This window comes from Pseudochaenichthys georgianus, chromosome 17 (genome assembly GCF_902827115.2).
Source record: "Pseudochaenichthys georgianus chromosome 17, fPseGeo1.2, whole genome shotgun sequence".
Lineage (NCBI taxonomy): Eukaryota > Metazoa > Chordata > Actinopteri > Perciformes > Channichthyidae > Pseudochaenichthys > Pseudochaenichthys georgianus.
Window position 1 is genome coordinate 42,245,026 of NC_047519.1, and position 16,574 is coordinate 42,261,599.

Below are 16,574 nucleotides of genomic sequence, written 5' to 3' on the forward strand. Positions count from 1 at the left end.
AGACCACCTGAGGACTCCACAGACCACTGACGCCTTCAAGAAAGGCTTAAAAAACTTTCTTTTTAAAAAAGCTTTTGATTCAACTTTTGTTTATTTTGTGTTTTTATTATGCCTCCTGTAGCACCTTGGGATTGCTGTGAGCAATGAAAGGTGCTTTATAAATCGAATTTATTATTATTATTATTATTATTATTACTACTTATAAGGGGAAATATGAAGGGTCTATTTCAAGCTTGTTCAAGTTATTAGGCTTTTAAAAAAAAAACTAAGATTTGTTAGAACATGTTTTAATTGACTGAATGTATTTAAACAGTGGGCTTATTAACACGTGAATGCTGCTGGGTAATATCTGTTTATAAAAAACCCTCATGTTTAAAACAAAGATAAATAGTTCCATGATAACTTATCCCTTTAGATACATGTGTTGATGCAAACTGCTTGGCTGTGTTTTCAGAACAATTGTCATGCTACCAACAAATGCATTTACGAGATTGTCCTTAAAGTTCCTCACCAAAGCTGTAGTGATTGGTTGTCCAAACCAATTAAAAAGTTCAGCTATTATTGAGATAATTAATGAGTTTAAGGTATTTTCTGGATATAAAGGTCAATAATGGAAATCCTTAAAGTTACCACAATTTAAAATGCTCAGATTTAGCACACGTTCATTTCCATTATTTCTTCTTTTCTATAATTACATGAAAACAAATTATTTAGATCCAGTTGTGAATAATATTGTGATTTCTAATAAGATATACCCTTAAAACCCTCTTTTAATCCTTTGTTAAACAACAAAAGCACATAACACACTCAATGTGAACTCAACAGTCTTTTATTAATGCACATTATTGATCACGTGATGTTTGTCTTTACACATTAATTTGTGTTCCATCCTTTTCATATTTTATTTCAAAATTCATTACATATAAAGATTTTAACGTTTTGATTGTTATAGCAATCAAAGAGACAATCGGAGATCTTAGTTCTGGACAATGTGTGGCATTTGTTTAGTATTTGGTCACACCACACAAACCTAGAAATAACTGATATAACTATAAATCACACCAAACCAATACATCAGAACGGGGACTGAAGATGAACAAGGAGGTTTGGTAAATCTGCTGCTGTCCAGCGTCAGAAGGTCAGACTCTCTCATGCTACACATCTCGGTTGTTAGGTATTATCTAAAAAAGGAATCTATAAAATTGTACAGCTAGATTGATTTCTCTCAGCTACCTCTCTGGCATTCCATCCCTCTTCTCTTATTATCCAACTCTCCCCCTCCATTTCTCTTTCGCTAGCTTCTTTTAGGTTTTGCAACCTCTCCATGTCATCTTTGGCTTCTTTGAATTGTTTCTCATACTTTTTTGCCATTTTCATCTCCATTTCCTCCTTTTGTTTGCGTATTTCCTCTTCTCTCTGTTTAAGGATTCTCTGTGTTTCCTCTTCTATGGCCCTCTCTGCCTCCTGGAACATTTCATTGGTGTAATGGCTTCCTCCGTTCTTCACTGCTATGTTTCTGATCTTGTCGAGCAGCCCTCTGACCTGAGAACGATCCTCCTCCTCATTATTGAAGACGTGGTACTGCCCGTTACATCTGGCCACAAGTTCCATCAGCTCTTCACTTTTCTTCAAGCATTTCTCCATGGGAGTCCCTTTGAGCAGATCACCGTGGGTAAAGAGAACCATGCAGTATCTGTCTGCTTCCTTTCCAAAGATTTTCTGAATCTTCTGCACCGTCTGCTTTTCTTCCTCTGTGAATCTGCCCAGTTTGATGACGACCAGGAAGACATGGGGTCCAGGAGAAGCAAAAGAAATGCTCTGGCCAACAACTTTTCTGGTCTCCTCTTCTACAACCTTGGTGTCACACAGACCAGGAGTGTCAATAACCTTAACTCTTTGTCCATCAACTTCACCAAAGGCATTAGAACAGTTTACAGTACAGGATTCAAAAGAGAACTCTGATTTAAAGTGCTCTTTTCCCAGAATGGTGTTTCCTGTGGCGCTCTTCCCAACTCCGGTCTTCCCCACCATCACAATCCGGAGTACATCGTTATTGTATATGTTTGATTCTGATGGAAGGTCTGAAAAAAATTAAGAAATATTTAGCAATGTCGGTATTTTATAAAAATGGTTCAACTACAACATGAACAATGTTGAAAGTGAGGGGGGTGGCTCAAGATGCTTTAATAATCTAGAACATGTCTAGAAGTCATTCTATTGATATTTTTCATGTATTCCTGTAGATCCTATTGGCACCATAGAAAGCATTTATTAGGTGAATGGCAGGTTTGGTGATAAAGGTACTGGGTCTGTCAATGTCAAGAGATACACCTTGAAGGGACCTTGTCTTTTCTCTACCAGATCAAGACAAATACTGAAAATTAAAATCAAACTAAATGTTAATCTTGCCTGAATGTTTCACTTCTTAACTACCTGTGTACAACCTGAACTGACATGGTGCAGCAGTGGCCTCTAGCTGTATGTTTATTTTAATAAGAAAACCTTTTTTACTAATAGTCACAGTTTAGTTTCTATGTTTCGATCTTCTACAAATTACCCCATTTTGGGCCTAAAAAACGTTTAAGTAAGTTGCCTCTAGTTATAACCAGGAGCCCAAACAAACTTCGTACTGGCTACCCCTAAATATGTAGTCTTGTGAAGAATGTAATGCAAGCAAGTAAAAGCTGTGTCGCATTCTCAAAATCACCGAGGCTCTTAAAATGCTTGGAATATAAGAAATATCCATTTTGTATGAACTGTTTTGATCTGTTCATTATTAGGAAATATGACAAGCTACATATCCATCTATACATGTGTATTTAGATAAGTTGCAATCCTCATTAACAGTACAGTTTATTCACTTGCCATTTGGGGCGGGTTTGCTGGCCATAGTTGGTTCTGGAGGGAGCAGCTGGTCTGCTGCTGAGCTGGAGAAGTGAAGTTAGTCTGCAGCAACAGCTCCTTAAACACAGACTGCATGCAGCAAACCACACCCACACACTGCTGACATCACAGTCTGATGTTCAGCTCCAGTGGGAGGATTCTTAGATTACAAATTATAAAATCCTTCCCTTAATAAACAGAACAAGGGGAAATACAGCCTCATGTGTTCGGATTTGTTTTTATTGAACGGATTATATATTTTAGATATAAGCCCTCGATGCTCTTTACATTTCAACATTCACCCGTTCACACACATTCATAGAGGCAGACGCTGCCATGCAAGGTGCTCAGGGAGACTAACATTCACACACACTCACACACGTTGGCCATACCAATGTGTGGTTAAGTAATCTTTCCCAAGGTCACATGGACATGTAGAGATACTTTTTATTTACAGTTTGACTGCACCTCCAACAGTCTGCAGCTCTCAAAGCGTTTTAAAGAAACATGGACAGTTAGCTTCAGCATTCAGCATAATAGTGATTTAATCTAATCTGGCTTCATATTATTAAAAGCAACACGAGCATCAACCCGACGCAGTCCGCCATTGTTGTGGTTGTGAACGGCTGGAAACACAACTGGGACTAAAAAGGAGAACCAGTTCAGAACCAGAAAAGCACGGAGCTAGAACCAAACTGGTTTGGTGGGAAGGGGCATGGATGTGTTTAAACTGCCATTTCTTTCCCGCTAGGTTTTCACATTCATGTGATCTGATTTTATTGCACCTCTTATTCAGGGTCTGATTGACACCCTTACTTTTCCCACCTGCTTGCTTCACTCACCGTAACAACATTTCCCATTAGAATGTATTTTATTTTCACTTTTAGACGACTGCCCTCAGTTAACCCTGCTCCCCCTCCCTTCAGCATTTACAAGAAATGCTCTCAGTTCTTCTAAATCCCACAACAACCTGCAGACTGTAGTCAACACTATGAACTGTAGCTCTCTGTCTCTGTTCATTACAGAATGTCATATTATGCTGCAATCACAAGCTTGGAAACTTTCAAAACCTTCAGCAGGGCTTTGAAATAAACAAGTTGTTCTTCACTTCCTTTTTCAATTAAACTCATACTGTTTAATCCTCATATAAACTTCAAGTCAAAGTTGTTTTGCTTTTATTGAAGATTGTAGTGTACGGTGCAAGGGATTCATTTCAAGTTCTGATTCCCATAAGGCTGTTCCCTGTGGAGCTCTTCCCAGCTTCAGTCTTCCCCTCCATCACAATCCTGAGCCCCTCATCATTGTATTTGATATCTGAAATGTCAATGCACAAATGGGATTTATTTTCAGATACTGACACAGAGTCCAGCTGAATGCGATTTGAGATGCTACTTTTAATTGACTATTTATAGTTTGACTCCAGCTCCTTCAGCAGCTGTTGTGTGGGAGTGATCCACACTCTTACATCAGCCTGAACTTTGTCAAAGTGTTTTCAAAAGAAACATTGACAGGCTGATTCAGCATACAACATAATAGTGATTAAACTGACCATGTTCATTTATACTGACATTTCTTTCCCCTCTAGGCTTTCACGTTCATGTGATATGATTCTATTCAACCTCTTATTCAGGGATTGAAATGATTGACACCCTTAATGTCCGAATGTATTTTCCTTTCACTTTTAGATAACTGCCCTCAGTAAACCCTGCTCCCCCTCCCTGCAGCATTTACAAGAAATGCCCCCTGTTCTTCTAAATGCCACAAAGAAACTGAACGTACAGAGTGAAGCCAGGCCTTTAAATTGCAGCATCTCTTTGTCTGAGGCCATGATACTCCGAGGAGGGAATGAGTCCTCAGAAAGTATTTGCAAACATTAATCATAAATAATATATATGTTAAGACTGAGATATACTCAAAATATGTTAGGGATTGTGTATGTTCATTTAAATGTCTGTATTTTTGTACACAGCCGCTATCCTGGCTCGGGTCAATTTGAGTTGAAGTACCAAAGAGTGCAAAATGTGAACAGAACACAGGGGTTAATTAAGTCTTTAAACTTTAACGTAATCATTTACATTGCAGGGATGTGACTGACTACTCATGGGCCCCACAGCGTAACTTATACAGGTACACAGACACACACTGATTTCAAATACAGGAAACCACAGACTGAGTTACAACATTTTATTGACATTCTTGAGTTCCATTACATACAAGTACATTTTTAAAATGCATTTTGGTTCTGACATTTCACTTTTGGTTAAATGCATGGAAATGGCACAACCGGAAGATACATACAAACTGTTTACTGAATATTTAAAAGGGTATTTTATTTAATGAGTCTGAACCTGCCTAAACTCTCATTCAGAGGTTGGAACATTTCTTTGTCATATTCAGATAATAAATGTGAGCTCATCCTCCATTTCTTTTTTCACCATCCGCCCTCTGGAACATTTCAGCTTCTTCCTTCTTCTCTGTTTTATTTCTGATCTTGTTAAACAGCTCGATGAGGAGTTTATCATCCAAGCTCACGAGACTGCTGGAGGTTTGAGAAATGTTGAACTGTTTCTCTTTCCCCGTCACTACGCTGTTTCTATCTGTTCATTGTGAGCTTTGAAAAGCTATATCTTTATATAAATATGTCATTAGATGGATTGCACTCAACACTAGATTTATTGACCTAACATTTCTCCTTAAATACAGACTACATTGCTGACATCACAGTTTATTGATGTCTTAACTTACACTACAGTTGAACGTTTAACAATTCAGTTGTAGAAAAAATCTGCTGCCTTTATAAACAGAAATTTAAAACACATTCATTTCCAGTTTACTTTTAATGGCTTCATAAAAAAAATGAATTGAGACCCAGTTGTGAATTAAACTGACATTTCTAATAAGATAGACTCTTAACACTCTCTTTAAAATAAATTATTAAACAACAAAACACATTACACCCTCAATGTGAAGTCAACAGTCTTTTATTATAGGACATTATTGATCACTAGATGTTTGTCTTTACACATTCGTTTCGGTTCCAACCTTTTCATGTTGAATTACAGCATTCATTATATATATACATTTTAACCTTTAATTTTTTACAAAAAAGCCAACATTGACATTATGCATTCAGTTAGTGTGGAAAGCCAAAGAAAACACATCTGTATAACATTTGAAAAGCATTAATTCATTATGTATATATTTATCTTTTTTCTTGTAAAAGCAAAAGCAATCAAAGAACAAATTAGTTTACAGGACATTACTATAGTTTAGAATGTTAACATCTTGGTTGTTGACGATCTGTCACCCTGATAGTACTGTATTTAATTTAAACTCACCACTGAAAAAACTGATATTACTGTAAATATCATTAAACAACAAACTCTAAAAGGTGACTGAAGATTAACAAGGAGGTATTCCAGAGGGTCAGACTGTATCATGTATCAAGGAAATATTTCACACCTGTTCCCACAACTTTTTCAATAGCTTTCAAAACTTTTCCCACAGCGTCCACACCTGTTTACACAGCGGAACAAAGGGCTTCAATCCATGAAGCGTTGTCCTCAGCATCCTCTCTGGCAGTCCTTTCCTCCTCTTCTCTTATTCTTCTCCTCTCCTTCTCCATGTTTCTTTCATGAGCTTCTATCTGCCTTTCTAACCTCTACCCATCCTCCTTGATTTTCTTCAATTGTTCCTCATTCTTTTTCTCTAATCTCTTCTCCATTTCCTCTTCCTGTTTGCGCATTTCCTCTTCTCTCACTTTAAGGATTCTCTGTTTTTCCTCTTCTATGGCCCTCTCTGCCTCCTGGAACATTTCAGTGGTGTAATGGCTTCCTCCGTTCTTCTCTGTTATATTTCTGATCTTTTCGAGCAGCTCTCTGACCTGAGAACGATCCTTCTCCTCATTATTGAAGACGTGATACTGGCTGTTACATCTGGCCACATGTTCCTGCAGCTCTTCACTTTCCTTCAAGAACTCTTCGATAGGTTTCCCTTTGAGCTGATCACCGTGGGTAAAGAGAACCATGCTGTATCCTCAAACATGAGGATACAGAAACATTTGTAGTTTTCACAGAAAAGGCAGGAGAATATATTGTACGCATTTCTATCCAGCAGCTCAGTCTGTTAAATGCTAATATACTCAAGGACTTGTATAACAGCCGTGTTAAAGTCACAGGGTGAGCCACTGTAAGGCGAACAACAACAAGCTTACATGAGAGAAAATATAAATAAAGGAGACTTTATGATACAATGATTCCATGGTAAAGCACATTGACCGACTGCTTCAGCCTATAGCCTAATTGGTTTGGGATCACCTATTTTTACTTCCATTTCTTTCCTAGCTAGGTTTTCCCTTTAGTGTGTTGTGCACTCGTGATGTTATCTAACCTCTTGTTCAATGATTGATTACATTATTCACACCCTTTATTGTCCCGTATCATTGTATCTAATTACCGTTAGATGCGTAAACAACAGCCTGTGACCTAGGATTTTCATCATCACTGTAGCTATGTACGTAAGACCAATAAAAGCCTCAAAAATAAAAGCCTTGAAACCTTGAACAAACCCTTTTCACCCCTCCAAAAAGCCTTTACAAGTAATGCAGCTGTTTTTATAAATGCCATTCATAAGGCACTGTACATATAGAATGTAACCAGCCTTTGTGAATTGTAGCTTGTATCGTTATGTTGGCTTGTATCGTAGGTTGTAGTGTGATTTGCATATATTTGATTTGATTACATTAATTAATGTTTAAGTTGAGATTTAGAAGAAATATTTTAACTGCTACTGTGTTAAGGGGAAAACTGCTGTTAAGAAGCACCTAATTTGTTCAAAGTGTTAGCAAACCAAATTATTATTATTGTTATTGCACTTTTGTTCATATAGCAGTACCTTTAAAATGCAGGGTTACAACACACTACTTTGGAATTCATTATAGACTTTTGCACATAACAATGCGTTTAATAGCGATTCAATATTGTAATGATAATGGTATCAATACATTGTTGCTTCTTTTTCTATGATGACATTATAAAAATGAATTTAGACCAAATAGTGAATGAACTTGAGATTTATTTTAAGATGGGACCTTCAACCTCTCTTTTTAAATCCTTCATTGAACAATAAAAGCACATTAAACACTCAATGTGAAATTATATTATTTTATTATATGACATAAATGATCATCAAATGTGTGTCTTCATACATAGATACAGTATGTATTCTTGCCTTGTTTTCTACACCAGCAACTTATTTCTAAATATTTAAACTTATATAGACAGATGTTGGTGCTTTTTGTTCAGTTTTATTTATTGCTGTTTTTGTTTCTCTCCCGTAGTAATAAATCAAAGCAAACAAGAACATTAAAAAAGTGGGCTATGAAGATTTAAAATGAGTCAGACATTCAAAGGTCTTGTAAATCTGCTGCCGTTCGGCATCAGAAGGTCTGACTGTCTCATGCAAACAAGATCAGCTGTTATTTTATAAAAAAAGAAAGCACTACTTTAACTATGCCAAATAAAATGTCAAGTATTGAGCCTTTGTCCTCAGCTTCCCGTCTAGCCTGCTCTTCCTGCTCTTTTCTTAATTTCCTCTTTTCCTCCTCCATTTCTCTTTCGCGAGTTTCAGTGAGCCTTTTCAAACTCTCTTCTTTGAATTCCTTCATTTGTTCCTCATACTTTTTAGATATTCTCTTTTCAAGTTCCTCTTCCTGTTTGCGCATTTCGTCTTCTTTCTGTTTAAGGATTCTCTGTTTTTCCTCTTCTATGGCCCTCTCTGCCTTCTGGAACATTTCATTGGTGTAATGGCTTCCTCCGTTCTTCTCTGTTATATAACTGATCTTGTCGAGCAGCCCTCTGACCTGAGAACGATCCTCCTCCTCATTATTGAAGACGTGGTACTGCCCGTTACATCTGTCCACAAGTTCTATCAGCTCTTCACTTTTCTTCAAGCATTTCTCTATGGGAGTCCCTTTGAGCAGATCACCATGGGTAAAGAGAACCATGCAGTATCTGTCTGCTTCCTTTCCAAAGATTTCCTGAATCTTCTGCACCGTCTGCTTTTCTTCATCTGTGAATCTGCCCAGTTTGATGACGACCAGGAAGACATGGGGTCCAGGAGAAGCATACAAAATGCTCTGGCCAACAACTTTTCTGGTCTCCTCTTCTACAACCTTGGTGTCACACAGACCAGGAGTGTCAATAACCTTAACTCTTTGTCCATCAACTTTACCAAAGGCATTAGAACAGTTTACAGTACAGGATTCAAAAGAGAACTCTGATTTAAAGTGCTCTTTTCCCAGAATGGTGTTTCCTGTGGCGCTCTTCCCAACTCCGGTCTTCCCCACCATCACAATCCGGAGTACATCGTTATTGTATATGTTTGATTCTGATGGGAGGTCTGAAAACAATTAAGAAATATTTAGCAATGTCGGTATTTTATAAAAATGATTCAACTACAACATGAACAATGTTGAAAGTGAGGGGGGTGGCTCAAGATGCTTTAATAATCTAGAACATGTCTAGAAGTCATTCTATTGATATTTTTCATGTATTCCTGTAGATCCTATTGGCACCATAGAAAGCGTTTATTAGGTGAATGGCAGGTTTGGTGATAAAGGTACTGGGTCTGTCAATGTCAAGAGATACACCTTGAAGGGACCTTGTCTTTTCTCTACCAGATCAAGACAAATACTGAAAATTAAAATCAAACTAAATGTTAATCTTGCCTGAATGTTTCACTTCTTAACTGCCTGTGTACAACCTGAACTGACATGGTGCAGCAGTGGCCTCGAGCTGTATGTTTATTTTAATAAGAAAACCTTTTTTACTAATAGTCACAGTTTAGTTTCTATGTTTCGATCTTCTACAAATTACCCCATTTTGGGCCTAAAAAACGTTTAAGTAAGTTGCCTTTAGTTATCCCAAACAAACTTCTGACTGGCTACCCCTAAATATGTAGTCTTGTGAAGAATGTAAAGCAAGCAAGTAAAAGCTGTGTCGCATTCTCAAAATCACCCAGGCTCTTAACATTCTTGGAATATAAGAAATATTCATTTTGTATGAACTGTTTTGATCTGTTCATTATTAGGAAATATGACAAGCTACATATCCATATATAAATATCTGTTTAGATAAATTGCAATCATCAATAACAGTACAGTTTATTCACTTGCCATTTTGGGCGGGTTTGCTGGCCATAGTTGGTTCTGGAGGGAGCAGCTGGTCTGCTGCTGAGCTGGAGAAGTGAAGTTAGTCTGCAGCAACAGCTCCTTAAATACAGACTGCATGCAGCAAACCACACCCACACACTGCTGACATCACAGTCTGATGTTCAGCTCCAGTGGGAGGATTCTTAGATTAAAAAGTATAAAATCCTTCCCTTAATAAACAGAACAAGGGGAAATACAGCCTCATGTGTTCGGATTTGTTTTTATTGAACGGATTATATATTTTAGATATAAGCCCTCGATGCTCTTTACATTTCAACATTCACCCGTTCACACACATTCATAGAGGCAGAGGCTGCCATGCAAGGTGCTCAGGGAGACTAACATTCACACACACTCACACACGTTGGCCATACCAATGTGTGGTTAAGTATCTTGTCCAAGGTCACATGGACATGTAGAGCTACTTTTTATTTATAGTTTGACTGCACCTCCAACAGTCTGCAGCTCTCAAAGCGTTTTAAAGAAACATGGACTGTTGGCTTCAGCATTTGGCATAATAGTGATTTAATCTAATCTGGCTTCATATTATTAAAAGCAACACCAGCATCAACCCGACGCAGTCCGCCATTGTTGTGGTTGTGAACGGCTGAGAACACAACTGGGACTAAAAAGGAGAACCAGTTCAGAACCAGAAAAGCACGGAGCTAGAACCAAACTGGTTTGGTGGGAAGGGGCATGGATGTGTTTAAACTGCCATTTCTTTCCCGCTAGGTTTTCATATTCATGTGATATGATTTTATTGCACCTCTTATTCAGGGTCTGATTGACACCCTTACGTTTACCACCTGCTTGCTTCACTCAACGTAACAACATTTCCCATTAGAATGTATTTTATTTTCACTTTTAGACGACTGCCCTCAGTTAACCCTGCTACCCCTCCCTTCAGCATTTACAAGAAATGCTCTCAGTTCTTCGAAATCCCACAACAACCTGCAGACTGTAGTCAACACTTTGAACTGTAGCTCTCTGTAAGGATTTGCAGTACTCCATTCCTTCTGCTTCCCTTTTTGTTTGTTGTCTGTCTGTCTGTGTTTGTCTCCCGGGCTGGGCGTGGTTGACCTACTTCTGGTTCCTGCCAATTCATCTCCGCAGCTGCTTCTCATTCATCCTGATCATCTACTCATCCACACCTGCTTATTAACCCGGTCTCCTCATCCAGTCTCCACCAGTTCGTCGACAAGATTACACTGGTAAACGTATTGCTTTCTAGCTTAGCCTGACACAACTCTGGAATAAGTTTTTGTCTTACCTGTTTGTCTCTCTATCCAGAAACCCATCATCACCTCCTCCGCTAGCCACGTCCAGCCACTTCCTCGTCGGATTCATCCGCTCTCCACGCTACCCGCTCCAGCCTACTCGCTCCCCTCGCTCTGAAACCCCTGCTCGCCACACTCCTGTCTGGTAGGACAAACACTAACCCTTACTCCAACCTACTCGCTCTCGGGAGCGTACAGACTCAGGCTCAAGCCACCTCTCATCTGCCTGGCGATATCCCCAGCTCACTCCGGAGCCTCGGCTGAGGATCTCCATTCCCTAGTTTTTGAATCCCCTTTCCTGGACTATATTACTCAGTTAATATCCCCTGTCACGATACAAGAATAAACCTTTTGCTACAAACTCCTGTTTTTCTGTCCGTGTTTATATTGTGGGTTCAGTCCTGAAAAGCGATCACGGAGCTTAACACTCTCAGTCTCTGTTCATGACAGAATGTCATATTATGCTGCAATCACAAGCTTGGAAACTTTCAAAACCTTCATCAGGGCTTTGAAATAAACAAGTTGTTCTTCACTTCCTTTTTCAATTAAACTCATACTGTTTAATCCTCATATAAATTATATGAGTATTGTACGGTGCAAGTGTACGGTGCAAGGGATTAATTTCAAGTTCTGATTCCCATAAGTGCCAACGGAGAAGGGGCTCAACAAAGCAAAACCGTTCGGCGCTTCGGCCCGAAGCCCTGGACACTTTTCCACTCCCCCGTTGCAACTTGCAACGGAGAGGGGAATCCAAGCCTCCCCTTCTCCGTCCAAAAAATTAATACATCATTTTCAGACTACTATCTGCACGAAATCGGAAACCTGGTTTTTCAGAGGTGACAGAAAAAAACCGGCTGTGTAATTTCATGGAGGAATGCATCCGCTCTATGTGCACTCTGGCTCGGATACATGTGTTGCCCGGAGACCACCCCAGCATGGCTCTTACCAAACTTTACGTTTTTGAACTGGTCTCTGGAGGAATGCAAGGGGAGTTGTCAGGGGACTCTACCCGCATTATGAGGCCCTATTTTTGGATACTTTTTTTAATTTTCACCCCTTTTCTATGGATCTCCAAAAAGTTAACTTAGACTTTTTCTGAGTCTGGAGGAATGCAAGGGGAGTCGGCAGGGGACTCTACCCGGATTATGAAGCACTATTTTTGGATACTTTTTTCATTTTCACCCCTTTTCTATCGATCTCCAAAAGGTTAACTTAGACTTTTTCTGAGTCTGGAGGAATGCGAGGGGAGTTGGCAGGGGACTCTACCCGCATTATAGGCACTATTTTCAGATACAATTTAACACTTTTAGGCCTTTTTTATGGTTCTCCAAAAAGTTAACATAGACTTTTTCTGAGTCTGGAGGGGACTCTACCCGCATTATGAGGCCCTATTTTTGGATACTTTTTTTCATTTTCACCCCTTTTCTATGGATCTCCAAAAAGTGAACTCAGACTTTTTTCTGATTTCTCACTGATCGAATGGCAAACGCGACACGCCATCGGAGGGCCTCCGCCAGGCCCGGCTTTGTGCCGGTGCTCTGACGGTTGGTTCCTCCGAACTGCGGGTTCGACTCTGATGGCCGGGAGGGTGTGCTGCGTGGGGGCAACCCTGCGTGTCTCTTCCCTCCCGGGCCAACCGATATGAAGTGTGACCAGGTCCCGCAGTGGGGTGGAGGTTCCGGGCTTGAAGCTCCGGGCACCGGTTCCCACGGGGACCAGTGTTTGGTGGCTTCACATGATATAGGGTCGACCCTACTTCATCACAGGCTACCTGGTTGATCCTGCGTAAACACATATGCTTGTCTCAAAGGGGTAACGGCCTGGTGCAGCTCGGGTGTTTCTCTACAGCTTGTCCAGCCTTAAGCTCTGATATGAGCAATTGGTCCTGCGGAAGCTGAAGATGACAGCAATCTGAAACTTAAAGGAATTGATGGAAGCGTACCACCAGGAGTGGAGCCTGGGGCTTAATTTGACTCAATCCGGGACACCTCACCCAGCCCGTACACGGAAAGGATTGACAGACCATGGGACTCTACACATTGCTTGTCTGTAAACCCCCAATTGAGGGGTGGGTCTGAGGGGAGGGCTCTGGCTGTTTCTGCAGCCTCCGCTTCTCTCTTCTCTCCCCCCCCCCCCCCGAGGCGAGCTTGTGCTCCCGCTGTAAAAGGCGGGTGCGCGGGCAACCCACTGCCACTCGCTCTGAGCCTGGCTCCCGAGCTGCACGTTCTCCCCGGCAGTCCGCCAGCAGATGAAAAACACTCACCTCTCCGCCTCTTCTGAGGGGGGGTCTGCTGGAGGCTCCTGCCGGGTGCTCCGTCCTGCGTTTCACCGGGACCTGGCTCGATAAACTCGGAACTCTGACTCCATTGCGGTGTGGCGGCCTCGCCCTGGCCGTCCACAATGCGCCTCCGGGTACCTGATTCCCCTGCCTCCTCCGGGGGCAGGTGCGAGGGGTTCAATGCCTCCTCCCCCCGCTGCGTCGAAGGCCGGAGCGGGATGGAGCGCCCGGAGGTACTGTTGTCCCCACGTTACCATGTTGTCTGGAGGATTGCACCGATAGATGACATACTCTCTACCCGAGTTACAAGTCACTATTTTCGGACCCTTTCTTTGCTTTACCCCCGGTATGGATCACCTTTCCTCAACTCAATATTCTTCCCCCAGCCCCCCGGTTCTCCTTACTGACGCCCGGTTACGGGTCAGTTTGTGACTCATTTGCTGGGTGAGTAACATGAATTGATGGCTCGGATATGAGTGTCCGTCTGGTACTCCGGGCACTCTCTAGCTCAGTGTTGGTAATGGAGTCGGAGCCCCCCTTCTCTGGATAAATATGATTTACCCAGCAATGTTGAACGCAGATGGAGCCTCCCATCTTCCGAAATAGCGTACCTTTCAATCAATTTCAATCTGCTTGTGTCTCCAAAGGTTCGGCTAATATGACTTCAAAGATACGGTCCAAGATGCAGTCCAAGATGACGACAGAATGCCCGCTATGTCACCTGAAATACCGCTCTCTCCCAAGACACTTGGTGTTCTGGCACCTAGTCCGCAACAAAACTGAACGCAGCATTATCCTACGCATGGCCAATGGAAGAATAAACATTCGCCTGGAGCCCTGCTCTGTTGTTAGTTGTGCATACCATGGCACAAGGCTGGACCGGCATCTCAAAACTGAGCACCCGGAGCTCAGCCAACAAGAAGCAGACTTGGTACTGCGAGAAATGAAACGCATGGTGGGGCTTAAAAGGCTGAGGGAGCTCTGGCAGATCAATCCCCCAGTACACATGACAACGACACTTGATGTGGAATATGGTGCTTATGATGAACACCCAGACTCCTTTTACGGGGAAATTGACCTCGACTACGATGAGGGAACAACACACAGACTGTTAAGGCTGGAAAACGTCGCACTGAAGGCTCAAAAGAGGCCCTCAATAAAGAGGTGTATTTTCTAAGAAATAAGCTGAAGCAGTTGAAGGCTTCCAGTGCCAAGAGGGACCTCCGTAGCTCGTCCACCGGCTGAAAGCATTACGATCCAGCAGCCAGCAAGGCCAGCTTCCTCCAGCAGATATCCCCCCTTGGTTGAACTCGGCAGGCCTCAATCGAAATACGTTGGCGATGAGGAGTCTAGGGGCGAAGGATTAAGGAGACCGATGTCTGCTCCCCCAAGTGTAAACCAAGTAGACTTGTCTCGGCCGCGAGCAACCATGCTGAGTTCCTCAGGGGTGAAGTGCAAATACAAGCAGAAAAACACATCACATGAACATGGCTCTAAGACGGGCCGTGATGAGGGTCGTGGTGGTGTGGGAACCAGACATTGTGATGAGCTGCATGGGGACTGTGAGGACTGTGAGGACTCTGATGATCGGACCATGACTAACGTGGATGAGCCGGAGATGGCAATTGAAGTCACGGAGGTCCTCATGGGTCAAAAGCAACCCACCATCCCAATTATCTCCTGCATCATGACTCCAGTGACACAGCCCACGTCAGTGTCACCCGCCTACACAGTAGCATTTTAAATGCTGCAGCCATTGTCAGGGCTCAATCATCCTCCACCAGCAGGACATGGCCATCGTTCCGTACCCCTGTATTGCTCAGGAACACCGAAGGTCACCGGTCCCTGTGGCTGGGAAAGCGTCACCCACACCTTCCAGGCCCTCTGGTAGTGGGCGTGCGAATACAATGCGGTACATCACACTTCCACCCAGCATGGAAGCGGTAATGACAGAGTACCGGTACTACAATGCGGGGGTCGATCCAGACACAAAGTTGTCTGAAAATGTGCGGTCTAAGGTGAGCCGGGTCAAGAACTTTCTACTATTTATGGGGCGAGACTCTCCCATCTGTCGGACTGGCTGTTCCTGAAGGACACTTCAAAGATCCGTTCCTGGCCACATGACCTGAGAGAAAACTCCAACCTTGCCGTCACGACGGTTGCCTTTTATATAAAAAATATAATGTAGTTTATCCGGTACTTGATGGACTCGCATGTGAAAACAAACAGGCCCAGTGTGTCTGACATGAAGACCATAAAGCGGGAGTTGCAAGGATGCCTGGACTGCACAGGGATGTGACAGTGCATCAGTTCCATGTGAAGAGGCGTAAGCTGGACAGCCTGCCTGGCTATGGTGATCTTGAAAAGTGTCTTTCTGCCTCTGTCAAGCGCATCCCGGAACTATTGGATCGAATGGAGCTTTCCCCTCTGTAGAAGCCCGCTACCTCTTATACGACTATTTCTCACTCCATTGGTCCCTGCTCTATGGTCACCATGCAGGAGTCTACACAAGCATGTTTCTCAACCTTGCATGGACTGATCTAGGGCTTCAGGGTTCCATTTCCCACACCCTGCTCTGCACTGCCCTGGCAGACACTGTGAGTTTGGTAATGACTGCACATTTAACTGTTACCAATTCCAGTTTGACTAATTATCGGTGTCTTTCCAGGTGAAGAGATACCAGGACCCATCCAAACGTGAGGTGCTGTCACGGTTTATGTGCCACGACTTAAGGACTTCTAACCGGTACTACGCTAGCAACCCCGGTGTTAAGGAGGCCTTGGGCATCAGATACATGTTTCAGCAGTCGTTTTCACAGGCGACAATGGATGCACAAGCCGAGGCCGGGATGGAGCCTGAAGCAGCAGGTCCCTCCGCTGCCCCGGAGCCAGAGCAAAAGGCAAAGCGAAAGACATCCTCCGTTCGA

The 16,574-nt window shown here is 42.2% G+C and overlaps 2 protein-coding genes across 2 annotated transcripts; both read right to left on the minus strand.

The window, feature by feature from the left end:
- Positions 1-813: 813 nt before the first annotated feature.
- Positions 814-2,961, minus strand: LOC139435544 (GTPase IMAP family member 4-like). The gene is made up of 2 exons (XM_071206223.1): positions 2,866-2,961; positions 814-2,081 (listed from the first exon to the last, which is right to left on the minus strand). The coding sequence occupies exons 1-2, from the start codon at positions 2,888-2,890 to the stop codon at positions 1,195-1,197; spliced, it is 912 nt and encodes a 303-aa protein (XP_071062324.1). The 5' UTR covers positions 2,891-2,961; the 3' UTR covers positions 814-1,194.
- A 2,830-nt stretch (positions 2,962-5,791) lies between these two features.
- LOC117462668 (GTPase IMAP family member 4-like) lies at positions 5,792-10,132 on the minus strand. Its single transcript, XM_071206416.1, has 3 exons — positions 10,058-10,132; positions 8,365-9,282; positions 5,792-6,918 (listed from the first exon to the last, which is right to left on the minus strand). Exons 1-3 carry the CDS (start codon positions 10,080-10,082, stop codon positions 6,545-6,547), a joined length of 1,317 nt encoding a protein of 438 aa, XP_071062517.1. The 5' UTR covers positions 10,083-10,132; the 3' UTR covers positions 5,792-6,544.
- Between the last annotated feature and the right edge of the window lie 6,442 nt (positions 10,133-16,574).